The sequence below is a fragment of the Pempheris klunzingeri genome, chromosome 4 (assembly GCF_042242105.1).
Source record: "Pempheris klunzingeri isolate RE-2024b chromosome 4, fPemKlu1.hap1, whole genome shotgun sequence".
NCBI lineage: Eukaryota > Metazoa > Chordata > Actinopteri > Acropomatiformes > Pempheridae > Pempheris > Pempheris klunzingeri.
Genome location: NC_092015.1, coordinates 28,823,357 through 28,847,103, shown reverse-complemented (window position 1 = coordinate 28,847,103; position 23,747 = coordinate 28,823,357). Strand labels below are relative to the sequence as shown.

General features: G+C 47.4%; 3 protein-coding genes across 5 annotated transcripts in view; all 3 read left to right on the top strand.

Annotated features, from left to right (window-relative positions):
- Positions 1-5,222, top strand: part of ulk2 (unc-51 like autophagy activating kinase 2) — a 34,382-nt gene extending 29,160 nt beyond the window's left edge. Inside the window, exons 19-28 of one of the 3 annotated variants that reach the window (XM_070828708.1) lie at positions 60-238; positions 430-539; positions 663-800; positions 929-1,170; positions 1,268-1,446; positions 1,600-1,718; positions 1,846-2,003; positions 2,328-2,463; positions 3,203-4,972; positions 5,057-5,222. In XM_070828708.1, coding sequence (XP_070684809.1) covers positions 60-238; positions 430-539; positions 663-800; positions 929-1,170; positions 1,268-1,446; positions 1,600-1,718; positions 1,846-2,003; positions 2,328-2,463; positions 3,203-3,267 — 1,326 coding nt within the window. In that variant the 3' untranslated portion in view covers positions 3,268-4,972; positions 5,057-5,222. Of the gene's footprint in view, positions 1-59; positions 239-429; positions 540-662; positions 801-928; positions 1,171-1,267; positions 1,447-1,599; positions 1,719-1,845; positions 2,004-2,327; positions 2,464-3,202; positions 4,987-5,056 lie in introns of all 3 variants that reach the window. The other 2 variants (XM_070828706.1, XM_070828705.1) reach the window with 2 other exon arrangements.
- A 2,824-nt stretch (positions 5,223-8,046) lies between these two features.
- Positions 8,047-16,358, top strand: LOC139199695 (aldehyde dehydrogenase family 3 member A2-like). Its single transcript, XM_070828796.1, has 11 exons — positions 8,047-8,142; positions 8,650-8,811; positions 9,709-9,940; positions 10,737-10,822; positions 10,911-11,119; positions 11,282-11,399; positions 11,763-11,904; positions 12,609-12,775; positions 12,893-12,992; positions 13,105-13,343; positions 15,953-16,358. Exons 2-11 carry the CDS (start codon positions 8,650-8,652, stop codon positions 15,965-15,967), a joined length of 1,470 nt encoding a protein of 489 aa, XP_070684897.1. The 5' UTR covers positions 8,047-8,142; the 3' UTR covers positions 15,968-16,358.
- A 731-nt stretch (positions 16,359-17,089) lies between these two features.
- Positions 17,090-23,538, top strand: LOC139199687 (aldehyde dehydrogenase, dimeric NADP-preferring-like). Its single transcript, XM_070828786.1, has 10 exons — positions 17,090-17,206; positions 18,084-18,274; positions 18,358-18,589; positions 19,314-19,399; positions 19,595-19,803; positions 21,425-21,542; positions 21,621-21,762; positions 21,853-22,019; positions 22,100-22,199; positions 22,897-23,538. Exons 2-10 carry the CDS (start codon positions 18,119-18,121, stop codon positions 23,208-23,210), a joined length of 1,524 nt encoding a protein of 507 aa, XP_070684887.1. The 5' UTR covers positions 17,090-17,206; positions 18,084-18,118; the 3' UTR covers positions 23,211-23,538.
- The last annotated feature ends 209 nt before the right edge of the window (positions 23,539-23,747 follow it).

Below are 23,747 nucleotides of genomic sequence, written 5' to 3'. Positions count from 1 at the left end.
GTCAAATCAACTAAAATATCAGCTGTTAAAGTTTCCCTGTTTAATTTGTTTCCGTTCAGACCATTTCGGCACCGTTCAAGATCCCCAAAACGCAGGCGTCCTGTAACTTGATGGCGCTGGCGGACAGCCCTGTGCCCACCAAGACGCTGGCAGATGCCCGGGATATCTGTGCCCACCACTGCAGCCCGTATCTCACCGGACGCCCTGCGGCCCCCGAGGCCAGCAGGACCTTTGGCAGGTAGGAATCACTCCTGACATTTAATTTACTCATTACTGTGTTTACAAGACTGGTGCAGCCGCCTTTATAAATGTAATAGAATTGTTCACACTGAAGGAGAAGGAATAGGGAGGTCAAATGTCAAGTCCACTGGTGTGTCTGTCTTTGACTCCTGTCACTGTGACAACGTACCATCTGTGGTTTCCCTGCAGGTCTGTCAGTACGGGCCGTCTGTCTGAGCAGCCCATCAGGATCACTCTGGGTGGACAGGCCTATCAGGGCAGCACTGACAGCTTGAACACAGAGCGACCCATGGACACAGGTAATGTCACCAATGTCTCGTCTGTATTCTTCCACATAAGAAGTAGTTCTGGATAAACATAGTGGTGGAGTGATACTGTTGTTCCGTACAGTGCACTTATAGTTTTTTTTCCTTTCCCTGAAGCCCCTGCAGGTCCTAGTGGGCTGGTCCAGGTTGGATCAGGGAGCCCCCGCACTGTCCTTTTCACCGTGGGTTCACCGCCCAACAGCAGCACTCCTCCTACCTGCAGCCATCTGGGCACACGACCACGCACCACCTCAGGTAAGGACCCGTCACCTGAGCTCGGCCAGTTCGCCAGCAGATGAGGTGTTAACAGTTAGGAGCAGGGTGGGGGCGGGGGCTGTAGGTCTTTGTCTCAGGATCCTCTCTCCTCCCCGTCCTTGTCTCAGTGGGCTCCAACAGCTCGGCCGGCTCCCTGTGCTCCACCAGCGGCCGGGTTTACGTCGGATCCCCTCCAGGCATGGCCATGGGCACCTCTCCTCCAGGAGGTTTTGGGGGTGGGCAGATTGGTCCAGGGGCCGAGGGGGCACCCAGCAGCCTGCGCTATGTCCCTTATGGGACCTCCCCTCCCAGTCTGGAGGGATTCATCACGTTCGAGGCCCCTGAGCTGCCAGAGGAGACCCTCATGGAGGTGAGGGGGTGTGAGCTTCCTTGTTTGGTGGCTTTTTTTCAGGAAATTTGATCAGTTGCTGAAACACTGGTGATCTCTTCCTTTGTTCCTGGTTCAGCGTGAGCACACAGACACCCTGATGCACCTGCGAATGATGCTCTCGTTCACTGACTGCGTCCTGGAGATGGCGGCGGTTCGAGCCGGAGGGACGGAGCTTGGCGTGTCGGCCGCCTCCCTCTACCCTCCCCAGGACAGTGTGGTTGTGGACCAGATCAGCCAGCTCAGCAAAGAGTGGGGGTAAGTCAAAACTCAAGTCTAGTGTGGCTCCGTGATAACCTCATATGACTGACAACATCATGTAGTGTGGGGAGGCTCTTTGTTCGGGGCTGTTGCTGCAGTGCTGAGGCTGTCCCATCCCTCTTATCTACTGTGCTGTGCTGCCCCCCACAGGCAGGTGGAGCAGTTGGTGCTCTACATGAAGGCAGCTCAGCTCCTGGCCTCCTCCCTCCATCTGGCCAAGGCTCAGATTAAATCAGCGAAGCTCAATCCTTCCACCGCCGTCAAACAGGGTGAGAACACTTCAGCCGTCGTCTCCCTTTACGTGAGCTGTGTCTGTCTGTCTACTTCATAGGGAGACAAAAATGTTACGTTCAGGTAAAGAAACACTAATGTGTCCCTCTCCTCGTCCTCTCTCAGTGGTGAAGAATCTGAATGAGCGTTACAAGAGCTGCATCTCCCTCTGCCGGCGGCTGACCGACAAACTCAACCACTTCTTCTCTGACAAGCAGCGTTTTGTGGACGAGATCAACAGCGTCACGGCAGAAAAGCTCATCTACAATCACGCCGTGGAGATGGTGAGGCTCCGAGACACAACCCTACACACACTAGCAACCGTTGATCCCACGAACTGTAGCTGCGTCTTTTCTCTTTTTCAATAATCCCTAATGACTTGTGTTCCTGTCTTTCTTTGTGCTCGTGCTTTGGATGACACGTTAAACTTCATGTCAATAAAGCCTGTTGAATTGGAAAAAATGAATTGACAAAAAGAATTCTGTTTGGCATCGAGTCATTCAAAACCAGGTTTTTCAAATGTGGTCAGTAAAGTGCGGCTATGATCTAAATGTACAAGTCTAACATGATGCTGTGTGTGTGTGTGTGTGTGTGTGTGTGTGCATCAGGTTCAGTCTGCGGCTCTGGATGAGATGTTCAAGCAGACAGAAGATATAGCCTACCGCTACAGCAAGGCAGCCATGCTGCTGGACGGCCTGTCCAAGATCCTCCAGGACCCCAATGACATAGAGAATGTGGTCAAGTGTGAGTACATGCACACACACACACACACACACACACACACACACACACACACACACACACACACACACACACACACACACACACACACACACACACACACACACACAGGCTTACACAGTGGGCCTCTGTCAGGAACCACTCGTGTGTGTGTGTGTGTGGTTTGACAGAATTTGACAAATTCAGCGCACTGTCATACGAGTTGTGTGCGGATGGTCTGAGTTGTTAATTCGGGAAAAACACTGATGCAAGCCCCATTTTTCTGCACAGCTTTGCGGTTTCTAAGAAAGCGTATCCACTCTGGGTCCGGCCGCTGTGTGTGACCGTGTAACATCAGTGTAACGTCACCTCGTTTGTCCCAACTTTACCACCTCCTGTTTAAGTCATGGACTCAAGCCAGATGTTTTTAGCCATCTTAGCTCATGTCAAAGCGTCCACTCTCGCTGCTCTGTGCTGACACAGCTAAATGTGTCACATTTTCGTCTGCTGGTTTCTAACAGCGGGACTCGTTGCTCTGCTGTGCGGAGGTCGACTTTAAAATTTGTCCATAAATGGAGCACAACAGGGTACCATTTATGGCAGTGTGGGGGTGTTTATGGTGATAAACAGCGTGAACAGCTGCCGTTCATCAGGTCCAATCTGCCGTCGGTAAACAAAGAGATTTAGGAAAAGATGTTCCTGCATGTCTAGTCACTGTTTTACTTCTATTAACATGTTGTTATTCTGTGTATTTTCCCTGCAGACAAGGCCAGCGTGGACCGCAGGATCTCAGCTCTCTGCTACTGCACTGTTACACTGTACGAGTAGCAGCTCTCACACACACACACACACACACACACACACACACACCCAGAGGGACCATGTCTTAAGACTGTTGCCTACCATCCTCACGAAGCAGCTGTTCTCTCCTGTAGCAGTTCAAGCACTTTTCATTGGATAGGTTTCGTCTGTATTTATCATCGTCAGTTTTACCGGCTGCATCACGGACCGAACTGTGACAAGCGACTGATGCACAAACCTACAACCAAAGATGACAACGGAGTCCAGAAACAAAAGACTGAAACCAGATGTGGACCCAATGCATTTTTTTCTTACCCTATAATGGTGGAAAACCATCTGATCAACATATACAAAAACAAACTATTGTCCATCTTTCAGGATATCGTTTTGTTTTCTACCAGAAGAAGAAAAAAAGGATGGACAGGACTATGAGACGGTGTTGTGGGCTTCAAGAGACTTCCCCATGGAACTTTTTAGAGTCCTGCTTACTATGTGATATCAGTGGTTATTTACTCTGTGTTTAAGTTGTTATTGTTCTTATTTATTGGTTCAGAAGAATATGGGTGTTTGGGCCTCCTGCCCATCTTGAAAACCTCAAGTATTGGAAGGAAATGGAGGAAATGAGCAAAAGACTGGCGGCCGATCGCAGTAACAGAGCCAGCTCACACACACCAAGCTCCTGTTACAGAACTTAGACGGCCGCGTGAGCAAAGGAACGCGCAGATCTGTGACTGCTTTGTTTTTCTTTTTCTTGTGTTGTTAGCTCAAGCACTTTATCGTGGATTGAGGGGAGGAGACATGTATCTGTGTGGGGGAGGCTTCTGGTCACTCCACAAGTCTATACGATGCCTACATTTCCCATAAGGCAGAGCAACCAGGGAAGATGAGTTGGCTACAGGGTCTACTGTTGAAGACCAACCTGACAGAGCCTCTTTTTCTCTTGTGACCTTGTTTAAATTTGTATATTTAAAGGCTTACACCACTGGTTTTACACACACACACACAATCAGCTCACTTGTCACTTGAATTTTAAATGTCTCCTGTGACATCTGAACCCAGATGACGTGATTTTAAAGAAAGCGTGTGGCAGGCATTTACCAGACTTTATAACAGCGTAATGCTAAATCAGTGGAATAACCCTTTAATTACAGATACTGTAGTTGTGTGTGTGTGGTATATGAAAAGATGGGCTACAAGTAGAGTGCAGCCCTTTACAGCCAACATGACCGCTGGAGATGCCTGCAGTTTGATAAACCTGATGAGAACGCAGAGCTGTGATTGGCTGACGTCAGCTCAGCACCGTTTCCTCGTCACTCAGTCTTACAGGAACGAAACGGACTCGCGGTGACTTGGTGATTGTGTAGCTGACAGTGAGGAGGAGGAGGTTAGGGTGGATTTGGGGCGACAGTGGCTCCGTCTCACCTGGTCTGTAGACTCGGACCCCCTCCCACCCACCCCACCCTGCCTGCAGCGCTGAACAACCAATCAGACGTCCACTTCAAACCCTGAAGGAGTGAATAGTGAAACTGAATGGTCACGTTACTTGACAAGTTACCTTGATGATAAGTTTCCTTTTACTAAGATACTACAACCTTTTATGTTCTGTCTGTTTATCTGTAGCTCATTTTTTAACAAAACTTGACGTTTGCAACTATATTTGTATGTGGTGCATGTGATGATTCCTTTCCCCTCTTTTTGGGACGTGTGTGTGTGTGTGTGTGTGCGTGTGTGTGTGTCACAGTTTGAGTTTTGATGAACAACAATCTGTGGTGTGTGTGTGTGTGTGTGTGTGTTTGTGTGTGTGTGTGCGTCACAGTTTGAGTTTTGGGCCTGCCTGTCAGTCAAAGAGCACAAATCTTTATATGTACATAATTGAATTTGATATGTTTTCTTCATGTCTGCCAAGGGTTTGATAAGGAAACCTATTTTGGCACAACAGGGGTGTGCCAAAGAATAAAATACAACTCATGGCAGCTCCAGAACTTTCCAGAAAACTCTTTCTACCAGGACTGTTCATTGTTGAGATCAACACACACACACACACACATTTGTTCAGTGGGTCTTGTGAAGTTCTCTGAAACGAGCGTGACGTTTCTGAAGAATTTCATGACACCTGATATGTCACAATCTGCACTGCCGAGCACCCCCTCAGTCCCTCTGCCCCCCCTCCAGTCGTCTGCTGTGCTCCCCACAGTGTATGTACTGTAAGTGTGTGAATATACACGCACAGACACGTGTGCTGTCGCCAGGTGTGCATTAAGGCCAGTAGTACACAGTTCATGATGGAAAAGGAGGTGCCTTCTTCTTGTGAAAGCAGATGTGGGTCTACTCCTCTGTACAGGTGTGAATAAATTCTTCCTCTGTGTAAAAAGTGTGTATAAATGCGCTCGCAGGCGCCCAGCGGTCTGGGGGCCTGTTCCTCTGATGTACTGTTCTTTCTCCGACACATATCCGGGTTTCAGTTCCCCTCATCCTCGTCACGAGCACTCTGAACCACATGAAGCCTTTTTACTGCGCACAGTGAGGAGGGACAAGCAAAGCTGACGGAGACCCCCCCCCCCCTCTGAGTCTTCGCTCTGTACCGTGTTGTCCGCTGACTGTGACTGAAGGTGGACCGTTTTGGACAAAGCATGGGTACCAAGTCTGCATTTTACCCCGTAGAAACCTCTAGAATCTTGAATGTATGTACCCTGTTGTTTCTCCAGCTTGATCTGAATGCATTTTGAAGAACCCCACCGTCAGTCACCGCCCCAAAAAATGCAACACTTTCCAAGCATCGATTTTCAAAGAGAAATGTTAATGTTCTACTTGTGTCTCTCACCAAGGGGTGTCTGTCTTTGTTCTTTATGGAACATGAATACAGTCTTTGTTATTAAAAAGAGGACAAACAAAAGGGTCTCGCTGAGTTTTATTTTTTCAAGCTTGGTTCAGAGTAGCTTCTCAGATGTGGAGAGTTAAGATGAAAAGATCTGGACTGAATGATTACATATGACTCACTCCCATAAACGGGTTATTGCTGGGCCTTATCTGGAGCATGTGGTTTAATCCGACCCTCATTAAACAAGTTCTCACTAAATATTTGCAGTGTAAGAACTGTCTAGTTGGCTCTGTCTGGGCCGTGTGACATCTACCTGCGTCATGTACACGTATGCTCCTTCATATCTGTTCTCCAGGCTTCCAAAGCTGATCTGAGTCTGCATCCGTTCCTCCATTATACACAACACTGTGTATATTTCTCTGAAGGAATGAATGTACCTGATACAAAAGACACAGTGACAGTGTCTTTACCACAGTGTTTTACAGCACTGCATATCCACTGAGGTGGCTCAGTTAGTAGAAGTGAATTAAGGTAAACAGGTGAATGACCTGGACCAGATGAGTTTGGAGTTTGGAGATGAGTTCTTGGCTTTACGAGGCCAGAATATGACTGTTGTTGAAAAAGGGAAAATATCCAGTGGATCCTGCTAAATACAGGCCGGTTTCTTTCCCCAGTTTTGACCACAAAATATTAAGTACTGTCCGCCAGCAACACAAGCAACCACCCAGATGAAGCTGGCTTTATCCCCAGCAGGCTTTCCTTTCTCAACGTGTTGAATATGTTGTGCTCTTCCTCAGGTGAAAACACTCAGGCGGCTGTTATGACATTAGACATTAGGCTTGGATTTGGGGAGATCTTTGAAGACTGCATTGAAATGATTAACCACTTCACAAACTAAACCTCATCAGAGACATCTAGTCTCTGTCGGGGTGTGAGACAGGGAGACTGTCTGTCCCCTTTCTCATTTAAGGGCACTACAGGTGAATGATTTCTGAAACAAAGCCCTCAGTAAAAACCTCGTGAATATAGAGAGGAAGAAAACTGGAGAGTTTGGTGTCGGTAAGAGCTGCTGAAGTGAAGATTTCCTGCTCACAGTGAGAGAAACCCATTGAGAAAATGGCTTTTAAAGACCTGAATTGAAACAGGGACATGGGATATTTTCTTTGCACTGGTCAGAAATAAGACCAGGAGACTGGAGATTAAAATATCCTAGAGCATGATAGAGCATGAGATCTTTTGGATTGGTCTGAGAGCTCATCCTCACATCCAGCAGGTGTATCAGGACCATCAATGTGTTAGAATAAACACTGATGCTGCACAGATCCTGAAGAGGATATTCCTCATCAGTCAGTAGAATTACCTAAAAGTTACACAATAAATTGGGCTAAAAGTGAACTCATGTTTACAGGAGAACAAATGTTTCAGTGGTATTTCCTTTTGCTCAAAAGGTAGAAAACCTACAACACCCAGAATGCACAGCGCCACCTTCCTCACCGGCCTGTAGTGGGTGACTCTCAGCTGTTCCGTCCTCCTCCTCCTCCTCCTCCTCCTCCTCCTCCTCCTCCTCCTCCTCCTCACTGGACTCTGGCTCACATCAGCAGCAGTGTTCACTGTCTGACTCCAGCTGTAAACTTTTAGAACCGCTGTCTTACGGCGGAAGTAGAATCTGTGGTTTAATAAACAGCCCTCGAGGCGGCGAAGGTCGCTGTGTGTGAAGGCATCATGGAGGACAGTGGAGCATAGTTTAACTACATGTACTAGCCACTGTGTGGGGACCCGGAGCCCGCTGGAAGTGGTCCAGCCGTGTCGGTGCAGACTGGACCTGCAGACCGCTGCTCCTCCATCTGCAGCCTGCGGCTACGTCATTGTTGTTGCTGCTGCGGGGGGAGGGGCCAGCGGGTCGTATCTGACACCTGATTGGTTACTTACTTGATTGACACACCTACAGACCAACTGACGGCGTCTGGCTGTTAGCTAACCCCACAACGTTACAACTTTATAATAACTAGGGAGCTGCAAGCGTTATAATTATTACAAGAGCTGTAGGAGTTCTTACTAAGGCAGCTAGGAGCGGGCTCTGAGAGGTAAAACTATCTTTTGTTGTAGCTGATTTTTAAGTTTATATCGCTATTACAAGCATATATTTGTCGGTGTACTTGCTGTAGCTAGCGTTAGCTATTTGTCCAGAGTGGTTTCACAGCTGTTAGCATCCAAGCTAAGCCCAACTTCTAGGATGGGAGAGGAAGTGTTCGTGCAGAGACCATAAAACAGCCTGACTCCGGTATTAAGGTGTTGTTAGTAGATACTAGGTCTGGTAACAGGTCTAAAGGCAGGACACAGTCATTATGTAACATAACCTCACCGTTACTTAACGTTACAGTGTCTCCCAAACACAGTACTGTCAGTACTGGGGATGTATCTGAGAATATGAGTTTAGTGCCACTGCTTATGAATGTGGTGTTAGCCATGCAGACATCAGGTTAGATACAGCAGGTTAGATGCTGTACTCATTGGTTAACTAACCTTTACTTACTATAAGGGGGCCACATTTGGCCCTCGCTCTTATTCTGCATGTCCACTCTCTGTTTCAGATGTCCCGACAGCAGCTGGTTGTCCAGCGGGCGAGGAAGTCCTTCCAGACTGGGAAGACCAAGCCTCTGGAGTACAGGGTCCACCAGCTGAGCAGCCTGCTCCGCTTCATCTCAGACAGACGCAGGGACATCGCGGACGCTGTCAAAAGGGACCTCGGCAAGGTGGCTCAGCCTAAACTGCACAGGCCTCCTGTTGGACTGGGGAGGTGGTCGGGGACGTGCAGACATCCCCTGGGGGGTCTGGGGACTGACAGCTGTATGCTGTATAGCTGAATGCATTTTCCACCTTTGTCCCAGCATTCACAGCCCTAGATTGTTCCCAGTCTAACTGGGGCAGCGCAGGTTAATGTTAAGCTCTTTAGACAAATAACAACTGGATTAGAAAACAAGCTGAAAGTTGACAGCCAGGGAAACACAGCAAAATATCTGAATGTGCTGGTCTGAAGTTTTTGTAGTTGCTCATCTGGTTTGCTTCTGTTGCTTGATCAACACTTTTGTTACGAAATCCTGTAAAGTTTCTCTTTGCCTTTTAAGAGCAGCAATGCACACTTAATAATAATGAATAATGAATAATATGCACACAACCATCTGCAGGTGAGGGTCTGCTGGCACAGTTTCCAGCTCATTACAGCAAAGTGGCAGGCGGGCAATGTAGGTTAGAAAAAGAATCACCGCTCACAAACGATTTTTCCAACTAGTTCAGTCACATACCTGAACAACATGTTCAAACATTCCCACACCAAAAACTGTGGAGTATTTTACACGTTTTAAGACAAAGTATGATTAAAATGCTAATCTGTAGAGCGTAGAGCAGGAACATGGTGGAGTGATGGAGCAGTAATGGAGCTTAATCATAATGCTACTTACCGTTAAAACCATCACTGTAATCATCAAAATAAGTTAATCATCAGAATGTAGGACTCTTTTCTGTGCAGAATCTGTTCCCTCACTTCCAAAGGCAGGCGATGATTAGACTTGGAGGCTGGACGGATCAGTATAAACACAAATGAACAAAGTGTGGATGAGCACTGGATTGTTTTCTCCTCCGTCTGCCCTCAGAGTGAACATGGAACGGAGCTGTTTGAGACGCTGGGACTGGAGGGAGAGATCAAGCTGGCCATAGAGAAGCTGTCAGAGTGGGCGGCTCCTCGGCCGGTAGAGAAGAACCTCCTCACCATAATGGACGAAGTTTACGTGCAGCCGGAGCCTCTGGGAGTGATGCTCATCATCGGGGCCTGGAACTACCCCTGGGCTGTCACCCTCCAGCCGCTGGTTGGAGCCATCGCTGCCGGTACCAAACACACCCAGAGACGCCCAGATGTGTTTGTACATACTGGTGTTGTTAAAGGGGCAGAGCCTCCGGTGTAGCTACAGAGTAGGGATGTGCCTCTCCATCATCGAGACCGATGTGACCTGTCACTTGCTGCTGGTCAGAATATTCAAACATAAATGATGCAGAGAAATACGACAGAGAGTGAAAAGTGTTCCAACCAGCCCCGGCCTCCCCCACAGTCACCATGGAGGCGAAGAGGGGGCCAAAGGTTAATGGATCATAACCTAAGGGGCATGGAATTAATGTGCAGATGCTCCAGTCCTATACGAGATCTAACTTTTTCTATGGATGTCAGTTTTTAAGGTGCGGACAGACAGACAGATACAGACATATATATATATAGCCTATTATTACATATCACACATTTGCCTCAAGGAGCTTTACAATCTGCCCAGTGTACTGCAGCCTCTACACTACAGCTTCAATTCAGATAAAGAAAAACTACCCCCCTAAAAAACCCTTTAATGGAGGAGGAGGTACAGCAGAGGTGGGATCCCTCCCTGTGATTGGGCAGGTGGTCAGAACGTGTACAGAACAGACCAAATGGACAGTCAGGATGACAACTGGCCACTGGCTCAGTCAGACAAGTTTGATCTAGACATACAGTATCTGTATAACAGACGGACTAAGGTGGAGTGAACACCACAGACTGATATATAGCAGCTTCAGAGTGAAGTCATTTTTCCTTTTCACTACATCAGTGGATCAGGATTGTTGTCATCCTGCCGTTGTGTGCCTGTCTCTCCTCTTCCAGGTAATGCAGCAGTGATAAAGCCGTCGGAGGTCAGCTCTCACTCTGCCAAGGTCATGGAGGAGCTTCTCCCTCAGTATCTAGACAAAGTGAGCCTCCTACTTTGTTCTTACCTTTACCTACGTTCAGTGTGAATGCACTGGGTGTTTTAACGGCTGACTTCACTGATTTCCACAGGACCTGTACCCAGTGGTGACAGGTGGAGTGGCAGAGACCCAGGAGCTGCTGAAACAGAGATTTGACCACATCTTCTACACAGGAAGCAGCGCAGTGGGTAAACTGGTGATGGAGGCTGCAGCTCGCCACCTCACCCCGGTGACCCTGGAGCTGGGAGGGAAGAGCCCCTGCTACATCGACAAGAGATGTGACATCTCTGTCGCATGTCGGTCAGTCCGAACTGTAAACTGTGACACAGAAATAGTGCCGTTAAACTCCAGTGAAGCTTCAAATAACCACTAAACACACACACACACACACAGTTGCTCTTAAATCCAACCCAGTCAGAGTGCTTGGGAAAAATGGGGACTTTATTTTTTCATCCAATCCAGTCGCATCACGTGGGGGAAGTTTGTCAACTGTGGCCAGACGTGCATCGCTCCAGACTACATCCTGTGTGAACCCTCCATCCAGAGCCAAGTCGTAGAGGAGATCAAGAAGAACATCAAGGTTGGTTGTTGTTAAGATGAGAGTTTGACAGATCATTGAAGACTAATCTTCATCAGAGAACGTCACGTGTTGTTTGAGAGCAGCGAGAAACAGGCTTTGCATGTAATGTTTGTCAGTTGTCTCTCTCCTAATGCCACAACTTCCTCTGCAGTGCACAGTGTTACTGCTCACTTAAACAAGACACCAGTGTGTTGAGTTGAAAAGGTGTATTTGCATATTTAGCAACAGTGGCACTATTGTCAACCGCAGCATGAAGGAAGAACAAGCGTTAGGAGAGAAACGTTTCTTTCCCTCTGATGATGTGTACACGGTCTTCTTTAGTGAGATTATAAGTAATCTGATCTTTTATTTCACACACTGCAGGAGTTTTACACAGATAACCCAAAAGACTTTGAGGACTACGGGCGCATCATCAACCAGCGGCACTTTAAGAGGGTCATGGGTCTCATGGAGGGAAGCACAGTTGCTTTAGGCGGAGACAGCGATGAGTCCCAGTGCTACATAGGTACACAGTGGTTTACAGCACCTTTTCACTAAGAAGCACTTGTATCTGTTGTTGCTGCAGGACTTGGATCACACTTATTACATGGCTTTAAATGACAATGAACAACGACAACGATTCAATTGACATAAGATATTGATTTAAAAATGATTTTATCGTCAGCGGTGTGCTATACAGAAATAATAGACCGTAGAACGCCAAACTGAGAAGGAACTGAGGATTTGAGCGGGTGTAAGTGAAGGCTGACTGATGGGGACAGTGGAGACAGGTGAGGTTAACAAGGAACAGGTGCAAACAATCACAAAGGCAGGACGTGACAAAGGAGCAGGAGACCACAGACAGTGACTGAACAACAGGACTACAGGTCAACTTTCAGAAATGTCCTTAGGAAAACAGGACTGCAGGCACTCACACTGCCTGAAGGAACGCTCCACCTGAAAACCATCATTAGGTGGGTCATCAGCGTGGATTCATAACAAGGCATCAGCGTGTCCATAGAGACTTCAAACACCACCCCTGCAATATAATCAGCCTCTTCACTATCTGTATGTGTGCTCAGTGTGTTTCACCACCACACACATTCATAGTTGTATCCTTTACATTTCTAGAATACACAACAACCATATAACATCACCCTCCCTGTGGCCTGTTTTCACTGTGTGCAAAACAAAATCAGCTCATCTTGGCCTGCGCTCTTCTTCCTCCAGCCCCCACCGTGCTGAAGGATGTGACGGGTGAGTCCAAGGTGATGAAGGAGGAGATCTTTGGGCCGCTGCTGCCCATCATCACAGTGAGCGGCGTAGACGAAGCCATCCAGTTTGTTAACGAGAGAGAAAAGCCTCTGGTTGTGTACATCTTCTCCAATGACAACAAGGTGAACACGTCACCAGCAGTTATTCCTGTGTCAGTGATTTGAAAATACTGCGATAAGATTGTACCCACAATGCTCAGTTTTATTGACATGGCCTGACTCTACCTGTCCGATAAACAGCTGATCAAAAGGGTGATCGCTGAGACGTCCAGTGGAGCTGTGCTAGCCAACGACTGCCTGGTACACTTTACTGTCAGCGCTCTGCCCTTTGGGGGCGTTGGTGAGTGTGGAGCAGCTGAATTCATGTGCAGCTATTTCTATGTGGAGGCCCTAACCCTAACCCAACGCTGACACACACCTATAGCTGCCTTATCCTCTCTCCTCTCCCTCAGGTAACAGTGGGATGGGCTGCTACCACGGCCGGCACAGCTTCGACCAGCTCAGCCACCTGCGCAGCTGTCTGATCAAGCAGCTCAACATGGAGCAAGTCAACAGCATGCGCTACCCCCCCCACACCTCCAAAAAGCTGGGCTGGGCGCGACTGTTTCTGCTCAAGCAGGTGAACGTGTCCAGGCTGCGGCGCTTGGCACTGCTGGCCATGTTGGCCGGCCTGGCAGCATTTGTGGTGCAGGTAAAAGAGCTGAAATATACAACAGGGCTAATGATCTCTGTAAAAGTCTCAGGAATCAACAAACAGACGTAACACTGCATCTGTTGGAGCTATTTCCAGCCAAGTTTTAAAGGAGCAGTCTGTAGGACTTAGTAGCATCTATTGGCAGAAATGGAACACAATAGTGTGTTCTTGTGTGCTTGGACTGATCCTTTAAAAAGGGAGCAGGTCCTCTTCCATGGAGTACTCCTCTGTGTGTCTACAGTAGCCCAGAATGGACAAACAGGACCTTGTCATATTTGTAGGTTGAAGCAGCAGCTTGAGTTTGGTGAACACACCAGAACAGGGAGACCATGTTGTGTTGTGAGAAGTTTGAGAACCCAAGTTTTGACAAATGGAGGATCAGACTTATCATTCAGTGCAACAAAAGCAAAAGGAGCCTGAATCCCTGCGGGCCACCGTAGTTTCTCCTACACACTTGGAGAGGCGGGGGGGGGCTCAGCTGGTTGCAGTCTGCAGCCTCAGCACTAGATGCCACTGCATTCTACAGAGTGCACCTTTAAAATGATGTGTTTGAGTAGTTTCTGGACCACTGGAGCTCTGTGGCACAGAGAAGTCACACCAGGCTTTGGTCACACTCAGTATTTGTTGGTAGGATACATTCACTGTCATTTGTTGACAAAAAGAAAAATGTAGACCGTGACCAGACTTCTGATTCAGGAGGGATTAGCTGCAGTGGTCCTGAGTTGGTACACTTTTGTATCCAGGATTTAATTTCCAATCCTGGTTGCAGCTCGTTCTGAGTCGAGACCAGGATCCTCATTTATTAACCATGTGTAGGGAGAGTTTATGGGAAGTGGACACACACACACACATTACTGAGGCGGTAGTACCTGTGGGTCTACAGGTTTTATAATGGAGAAAATGTTAAGGCCACTGAGACCAGTATCGAGAACATAATCCAGTCCAAACTATAGGTCAGCTCTTAACAACAAGACCACAAAAACACATGTATCACAGATCAGACAAAGGCCCTCAGAGTCCCGTCGGTCCACAGGGTCAAAACAAACATTTTGTAGCAGGAAACCTGGAGAAAAACATTGAAGTAAACTAATAGTAAGTAAATTAGACTCTCCATGAAATCTATTTCTTCTAGTGTGTGAGTTTGGGGAAGTGCAGTAAATGAATAAGTGGAGGGGGGGGTCGTGTCCTGTGCAGCAACGAGGAAACTACTTTTATTCGTTTGAGTCAGAAACTGTGTTTTGCTCCACAGCTCACTCTCAGGGTGTGATAAAGTGAGTAATCACACCCTGTTTGACATTAGAAGCTGAAGTGAATTCCTTATGTGGAGCCTAATCATCGTCAGTGACAGAGCACATCAAATATACAGCATCTGCATGTGAGCTCAGCCCCTTCCACCTCAACGGGCTCATGTTTGAATTCTTTTTGTTTTTAAACAGCAGTTTTACCATAAAAGCAATTTTATTTCTGCTTTTAGAGTCTTAAAGTTTAAGAGTTTAAGAACTATATACATTTTAGCAATAAAAAGTATATTTGAGAGAAAATAAAATAGAAATCAACGTCAGTTTGCTAGAATAAAACAACATTTATCTGGAGACGCAGTCAAACAGTGGTGTTTTCCATCACATGCATATCATTTACTGTGTGATCCTCTCCTGATCTGTGGGGGGGTCAGCTCCATATCAGAGCTTTTATACAAACAGAACTCAACAAACCAAACAAACCAACAAGAACACAGTGGAGAACTGTGGGGGCAGACTGGAGTCAGATAGACTTTTAGCAGTGAATGAGACTCTGCCCAGAAGGGTCTCATCACTGGACACCCCCACACTATTTCCAGTTTCTGAGATCCACACATCATTTGATAATGAGGGGATTTGACACGAGGCCTTCATAAACTTCACTTCCTGTCCTCCTGTCAGGTCATTAAATCCTGTCTTATGTCTGATGCTGTGTTTGGATTGGTTGTGTAGCTGCAGACGACCTTAAACCACATTCTTTAGACCCAGACTTCTGATGTGGCCCACGTCCAGAACAACACGGTCTCTGCGTGCTGCTTCTCTGTTAATATTTGACACTCTGCTGTCCCACAGAGGTTGAAAGTCTGTCCAGTATTAGTCAGCGCTGGCATGAGACCGGCAGGTGGGGACGTGTTCATTTATGTAACCCTGGAGTCAGTGTTCAGCTTCTGAACAGAGACGCGTGTGTGTGTGTGTGTGTGTGTGTGTGTGTGTGTGTGTGTGTGCTGAGTGTTTACAGCATTTTAAATAAGGACAAATACAGTTTCCCAAGATACGCAGATATGAGTGCTCCTCCCCCCACATACCCACAGTCCCACAGGCCTGTACCCTCACACAACAATGGCTTTGTCTCTGGCCGACAATGTGCGCTGTTGTCCAGGAAATCTAACCACATAACGCCCCCTCATCTGCCCTCCCTTTAATTACCCAGCATGCTTTGCTCTCCTCTGCTAAATGGCCCCTTTTGTGTTGATCCACCCCAGCACCTCTGCTGACATCCACATGTGTTGTGCAGTTCAGCTATCTGTCATCTGTGGATCCTCACTCTGAGTGTGTGTGTGTGTGTGTGTGTGTGTGTGTGTGTTGCAGAGGTTCCTGAGATGAGCAGAGCGTGGCGGTCTGAGTGCAGGTGGACTCAGGTGGACTCAGGTGGACTCAGGTGGACTCAGGTGGACTCGTGCCCTGTGAACATCTGCAGTGAACATAGTGGTCCACAGTGGTTCTCATATTTGACTGATTTGTGCCCTCTTCCCTCTCTGTTACACCTTAAGCTGCTATTTATTTAGTTTCTTGTTTTTCATGAGTTTTATAGAAATCTGTGATAGTTTTATGTAACCTAGGAAACAGATTTAAAGCTTTTAGAGTGATGAAACAGTCGGTCACTGCTGGTGAACAGAGATGCAGTGATTGATTTCACCACACCAACCCCTCACAGAGTATCACGTCTGATTTTAACATTTCACTGTCTGGAATTAAATTTTGACCAAGAAGTTGAGTATAATTCTCTGTTTTTGAAATTGTTTCTCTCTCTGCACCAAACAGATTCATAGATCCCAACAGTGGCATATTATTAACAAGATCCCAAGGTTGCTGCAATTTATGACATGACTGCTATGACTGATATGATGTTATTGAGATACACTGACCTCCACGAAGACAGAGCAGAAAGAGAGCTCGACTAAAGGCTGTAAAAGGATTCGGCGTGTTTATGGTCACTCTGGTTGTATCAGGACACTCCTGTGAAGCCCTTTGGCTGGGAGCTGGTACACTAAGATGTGTATGAAGAATTAAAATCAATAGATCTATAAAGATCAATATATTGACCAAGTAAATATAGAAACAACACTAAGTAATGAGGTGTGACAGCAATGAAAGGCATAAATGTCTGTACATCCTAAGGATAGAGAAGAATGAAACAGGAGGAAAGGTGCTGGTGATGTCAGAGGTCACGTGTTGCAGAGAAATAAATATTTACGGTACGTGTGTGTGTGTGTGTGTGTGTGTGTGTGTGTGTGTGTGTGTGTGTGCACCCAGAGGAACACAAGCAGGTGAGGTGTAATTATTTCATTAGAGCGACCTGCTGTGAATGAGTGTGTGTGCTGTGTGGTGGGGGGGTCTGATGTTATCAGGGGTGTTTGGATGAAGCCTCAGTGATCCGCCCCCCCCCCCTGGTAAACTGATCCCGGAGCAGCCTGTGAGCTGAACACAATGACACCCAGTCAGAGGCTGAGGCAGCGCGGCGCAGACATCTGAACCGCTTTCAGATCAGATCAGATCAGATCCCGGACTGATCCCTGCTGGTTTCTTCGACAGAGGATCCTCTGGATGCGCGTTTGACCTGAGGTGAGTCTGCTTCTGATTCTTCTACTCTTCAAACGGAGAACATCCAGGCTGTTGTGATGTTCTGGGCTTCAATGAAAACAATCAGGACATGCAGGAGGCTGTAATTATGAAATCAGCTAATATCATCATGCAGCCTGCAGGTGTTCTTATTATATAATACAGCTCCTCACTCTGAGTGTACATGCTGTTATATGTTATTATTATTATTAGTAGTGCTATTATTATTATTATTATTATTATTATTATTACTTTTGTGTTTGAAGTTTATTCTTATTCTTTTGGAGCTGTGTGTAACAAAAAGTAATTTCCCCCTGGGGATTATTAAAGGAATCCTGATTCTGATTCATTTAGACCAGTGATAACCAGGAGCAGAGTCCCGCTGCTGTAAAGAAAATATGAATATATAAAACATAGCTACTGAGAATCACAGTCACATCTGTATTTTATTTCGAGGAGACTTCAAGTGTTGAGGATCTGGATTTGAGCTTTGGATAAAGATCACGAAGGACTGTGGATCCAGTAGGTTTTAGTTGGATTCAATCAAAAGGAGCTTTTCTGTGTTTTGGTGTTAAAAAGTGTAATAAAGATAAAGTGATTTGGCAGAAGAGGGTCCAAACCTGGGTTACACAGGAAACACTGTATACTTTGTACCTGTCCTTGTATGTTCCTGTGTGAAGGTGATTCCTTTCACTGAGCAGAGTTAAGTTTGACCACGTCCATGTTTTTCAGTTGTTTTGATAGTTACTGTGCACAGAGAACAGATGTTACACCAGTTTTATATCCTGGTGTTTCATAGCTTGTGGACACTGGTCACTGTTACTGTACATCCACACAGACGAGCCTGCTGTCTCTCATGTGTGTGTGTGTGTGTGTGCAGCTCCAGAGGCGGATTGCTGAGCCCCAGCAGTGTGTATGGAGAGGCAGGCGGTGCAGCGGGCCAGGGAGGCCTTCCTCAGCGGACAGACTCGGCCTGTGGAGTTCAGACTGCAGCAGCTTCACGCCCTGCAGAGGATGATCACTGAGAAGGAGACAGAGATCTCCACTGCTCTCAAACAGGACATCAACAGGGTGAGCGGACACACACACACACACACACACACACATATGCATGCACACACACCATGTGATTGAGTGTGCTGGGTTTCCTGCAGAGCCAGTACGACACACCGCTCTTGGAGCTGATTGGCATTGAGAATGAGATCAAGCTGGCCATACAGAAGCTGGCAGAGTGGGCGGCTCCTCGGCCGGTAGAGAAGAACCTCCTCACCATCTCAGATGAGGTGTACATCCAGCCGGAGCCCCTGGGGGTGGTGCTCATCATCGGGGCCTGGAACTACCCCTGGGCCCTCACCCTCCTGCCCCTGGTTGGAGCCATCGCTGCCGGTAGGGAACTGTGTGACTCCGTCCCTCCATGTAGCTGACCCACTTCAGCAGTGTGCACATTTATCCTGTTTATACTGGAGTGGAAGCTGCACATCCACAGTGTGTGTTCAGTCATTGCTGATCAGACCTCTGCTCAGGGTGAAGCTGGGTGGAGCTACGCTGAGGATTATGGGAAGTCTCCAAAGTCCATGCCCTGATAAAGATGATGATAAAGGTGTAATTGTGACTAGTTGTGATATGTCAGAGGTGTGCAGACAAAGCTCAAAAAGACATTTACGGTACCTTTATTTGATGGAAGTATACAGTCTTAATGTCAGTGTGGCTGAATATTTTACTTTGTGTAGCACCTTGGAGCGTCAGTGAAGTGCAGGACCAAGCAGGCAGCTGTTTTGAGCTAAAACAGCTCAGATGAAGCCACTGTGCACGACCAGAAGGTCACTGGTCAGGAGGTGGTGGAGACCAAAACAGAGCCAAAAGAGGATGACCATTGCACTGGACACAAACACAGCTCTGAGTGAACACCACTGCGTCTGTAAATAAGCAGCTGATTGCTGCTGTAGATTGAACTTGCTGGGTGAGAAACTGAGAGAGGAACGTGTCGGCGTGAGCTTGACAGCACCGTCAGCTCTGCGTTCTCAGCCTCCTACACATCTACTCTGCGTCGCTCAGTGACCTCATCCCATTCACAGAAACCCGTGCTCTCTCTCTCTCTCTCTCTCTGCAGGCAACGCAGCTGTGGTGAAGCCGTCCGAGCTCAGCGAGTACTCGTCCCTCCTCCTCCGGGCGCTGCTGCCCCGCTATCTGGACAAGGTCTGAACACCGGCTGCTATTGTTGATGGAATAATGTACAGAGCTGCTGTGACGTCAAAGTCTTGTACCAACACAGTACACACACGTGTGACCCCACGGCTGAGTGGGGCGTGGGGGCTCCCTCACTCTGTCACTGTCACGCTCTGTGCTTTCATTGGTTCCCCTGTGGTGACACTATTTGCTGGTTGTTTCCAGGACCTGTACCCAGTGGTGACAGGTGGAGTGTCAGAGACCCAGGAGCTGCTGAGACACAGGTTCGACCACGTCTTCTACACAGGGAGCAGCACTGTGGGCAAAGTGGTGATGGAGGCTGCTGCCCGCCACCTCACCCCAGTGACCCTGGAGCTGGGAGGGAAGAGCCCCTGCTACATCGACAAGAACTGTGACCTCAGGATCGCCTGCCGGTAACACACCAGTCACCAGAGCAGCCCGTCACACATCTGTGCAGTCACACACACACACACACACACACACACAGATGTGAAACCTGCCGGAGGGTTTTTCCCCTTTAGATTTTAGATTTATTGATCTCCGGGGGGAAATTCTGGTGTTACAATAGTAAAGAAGTAAAAGTGACCACCACCATGAATACAAACAAATAAATAAGCAAAATAGAAATAAAAATGTACAAAATGTTGCGGTTAAAAAAATAAATACACTATAAACAGTACAAACCAGACGTGATGTGCAGAGTAAAACCAAAGTGCAAGTTTTAAAGTCCAGTCGTGACATGTTCATGTTAAACGGCAGAGGGTGCTGAGAGCTCTCTGGCAGCCAGAGGTGAGTTATTGCTGTTGGCAGAAAAGATTTATCACAGATTTTCTGTGACAGACATCATAAAAACACGTGGCTAAAGTACAGACCAGACAAACCAGAGGAAAGAGGCAGAGGGAGAGTTCCCGTGTTCACTTATTTTATGCATGTCTTTCCATTTAACACATAGCAAGGACACAGAACTCATGCATTTATTTATTCAGTATGATGAACTAAGGTGTTTTGCTGCAGATGCTATAAGTTTTTGTGCAAAACCTTGACGAATGCCGTTGGGCTAACTGCCCAACAAGCATGTGGCCGGATGTAGAGCTCCACCCACAGTAGGATTTGTCACAGTGAAGAATTTGTTGCCGTTATTGTTGTCAGACTTTTGCTTTATCTCCTACATCTAATATGAGAAGGAAGCTGTTTAATACAAACCTTATTTTATACAAAACACAAGCAAAGTCACATAATTGTCTTCCTGGCTGCTCACCAGGATCTAATCTAATGCTCACCCACACACACCGGCACAGCCTTCATGAGCTGTTTGGGGTTCAGTGCCTCACCCACGGACACTTCCACATGCAGACTGGGGGAGCTTGGGTTTGGGCACCGTTACGTCTTATCATTGGTCGGCCCTGTGAGGTGAACAATACTCCAGCACTGACCCATAATTCCACTCAAACACCATCGTTTAAAAAAAAAGACCTAAGCCACAGAATTAATTAAATAACAGTCAAAAGACAAAGACCTAAAGGCAGCAAGACCATCAGTCCATAACCTGAGGCTTCCCTCTGGAGCATCAGACGCACCTCATCCAGGACTAATGAGGTGTCGAAGACCTGAGCGGAGCCACAGAGGGGAGAGGAAAGGGACAGACAGCTCAGGGAACAGGACGGCCTGCTGTCGCTCCTGTGTCACTAGACGAAACAAGCTCAGGTCTGAGAAGCGCTGTGATTGGTTACTGTGTCTCAAGCAGCTTTTAAAGTCTCTGCAGTGTTGTTTTTTTAAATGCAGTAAAGCAGATGGAAGCCAGCGGCTGCCTGCAAGGTAGGAAATGAATGAGCACTTACATGGTGGTTTGGAAAAGGGTTGAAACAATGCAAATATATTTGTTTTTGTGGTTTAAGTAGACAGAACAGACAAACTGCTGGCTCGACCCTTCATCTTTGGCTGGATTCATTTGGCAATTTGGTTTTCCTCTTTTGCACATCTACACACGCAGAAACGTACGTGAATGTGACACTGAAATATTTGGTCTGTGTGCAGTCGCATCACGTGGGGGAAGTTTTTGAACTGCGGTCAGACGTGCATCGCTCCAGACTACATCCTGTGTGAGCCCTGCATCCAGGGCCGAGTGGTGGAGCGCGTCCGACAGACTCTGCTGGTACCGTCCGTTCATCTGTGTTCACCACGTTCATGTAAACCTGCTCACTTTCACCCACAACTTCTGATCCCATCCCAGGAATTCTACGGCGCTGATCCCAAATGCTCACCAGACTACGGCCGAATCATCAACCAGCGCCATTTCAGCAGAGTCATGAGTCTGATGGAGGGCTACACTCCGGTGGTGGGGGGGCAGAGTGACGCCTCGCAGCGCTACATCGGTAGGAAGACACAGTGAGGCAGTGAATCAGTCAGAGCGTTGTGTAGAAGCCTATATTTGTGTTGAATGAACACTGATGCTGTGCGTGCAGCCCCGACAGTGCTGAAGGACGTGCCCCCCCACTCCAGGCTGATGCAGGAGGAGATCTTCGGCCCCCTGCTGCCCATAGTGACTGTGAGTGACATGGACGACGCCATCCGCTTCATCAACGAGAGAGAGAAGCCTCTGGCCCTCTACATCTTCTGCTCCGATAAGGCGGTGAGAGAACACGGCAGCAGCAGGAGGGGGTGTTTTCGGTGTTGGAAGCTCGGTCTCATTGTTCTCGTTTCCTCTCTAAGGCGACAAAGAAGATGATTGAGGAGACCACAAGCGGAGGAGTGGCGGTCAATGATGTTATGATGCACTACACACTCAGCTCTCTCCCGTTTGGGGGCGTTGGTAAGACTGACTCAAAGCACAGGAGGGAATGGTTACTCTGGTGCACGTCAGGCTTCGGGGCAAACTTCTCTTGTTGGGCCAATGTTCCCCCTCTAGCTCTCTATGAACAAAGTCCGTCCACCAGATTTGAACACATTTTGAATTAGTAGACAAGAGGAGCTGTTTCCACTGTGTCTCCAGACTGACTCATGGAGTGTTTGGACGAAGGAGAGGAAAGTAGTGAAAGAAAATAATGATTTTTGTTGGGAAGAGACGGTAAAATGCCATGATGTCAGACTCACAGACTGTGTTAAGTAATCTTGCAACCATGTCAGAGTATTTACATTTACAACAGTGGAAGATGGAAACTCAATTCAACTCGAAATTCATTGAAGCTGCATCAATGGATTTTTAGGGTGCAGGAAAACACCGAAACACGCTGCACAGCAGTAAGAAGGTCATGTGACCCACTGCTCACATGAACGTGTTTCATGTTTCATCTAAAAATACAAACAGTCTGATGCACAGGCGGTGCAGGGCTGAAGTTCCTGTCTAACATTGTGTGTTAGCAGTCCAGAGGAACCTGGAGCTGCTTAAAGGCCCCGACACACCAGGCCGACACCAGAGAACCAGCAGTTAACGATTCGTCTTCACACCGTTAAATCATAGTTTTTCATTTAATGACACATGACTGCAGACTTGTTTGTGACCCCTCCAGGTCAGAGTGGTATGGGCCGCTACCACGGCAAACACACCTTTGACCAGCTGAGCCACCAGAGAGCCTGCCTGGTCCGTTCTCTGGCCATGGAGAGTGTCAACCTATCCCGGTACCCCCCTCAGGACCGCCGGCGGGCGCGCAGGGCGCGGATGGCCCTCACCTCCCCCCTGATCGACATGTCCAAGAGGACGTTGGTGTGGGCCGTCATCGCCACCATCATTGGGCTGGGCCTGTTCGTCACCCTGCTGGTCATCCTGCTCATAGCTGCCGGCCTCAACTGCACCTGCTGGTACTGGAGAGGCTTTTATAACTAGAGACGCTGCAGCCAGCCTGCGTGAAGCCTGTCCGGAGAGGGAAACCTGCCTGATGCAGTGATTTCCACATTAAGAACGCATCTGAACACTCTTTAAACTCTGTTTTGTATTCATGTATTTTAATTTAAAGATATGAAATAGGATAATCTTTCGATCTAACTTTTATTTTCTGTGCGTCTGTTCTGTATCACATGTCCCTGAGATACGAGACAGATGAGGTTAAACAGTGTCACCAGAGTGCAGTCCTGCTCTCTTCATCACCGGTGGGAAATATCACTATGAACATGACAAACTCACAGTCTACTTACAGTTTTCCACATGTGTTTTTCTAGTGTTGCTCCAGAATAAAACATTTGTCTGTATATTATCACCTAATCTTTTGATTTAGCACACTTTCTAAAAATGTTCTTCTTCACGCTGTGATTCATTTTCTACACATTTTCCTTCACTGAAATGATGAACAATCAACACAGATTCTCCTGCTGTCCACTTCTTATTTTATCACTGATGCACTGATGTCACAGTTTGTCTGCGTGA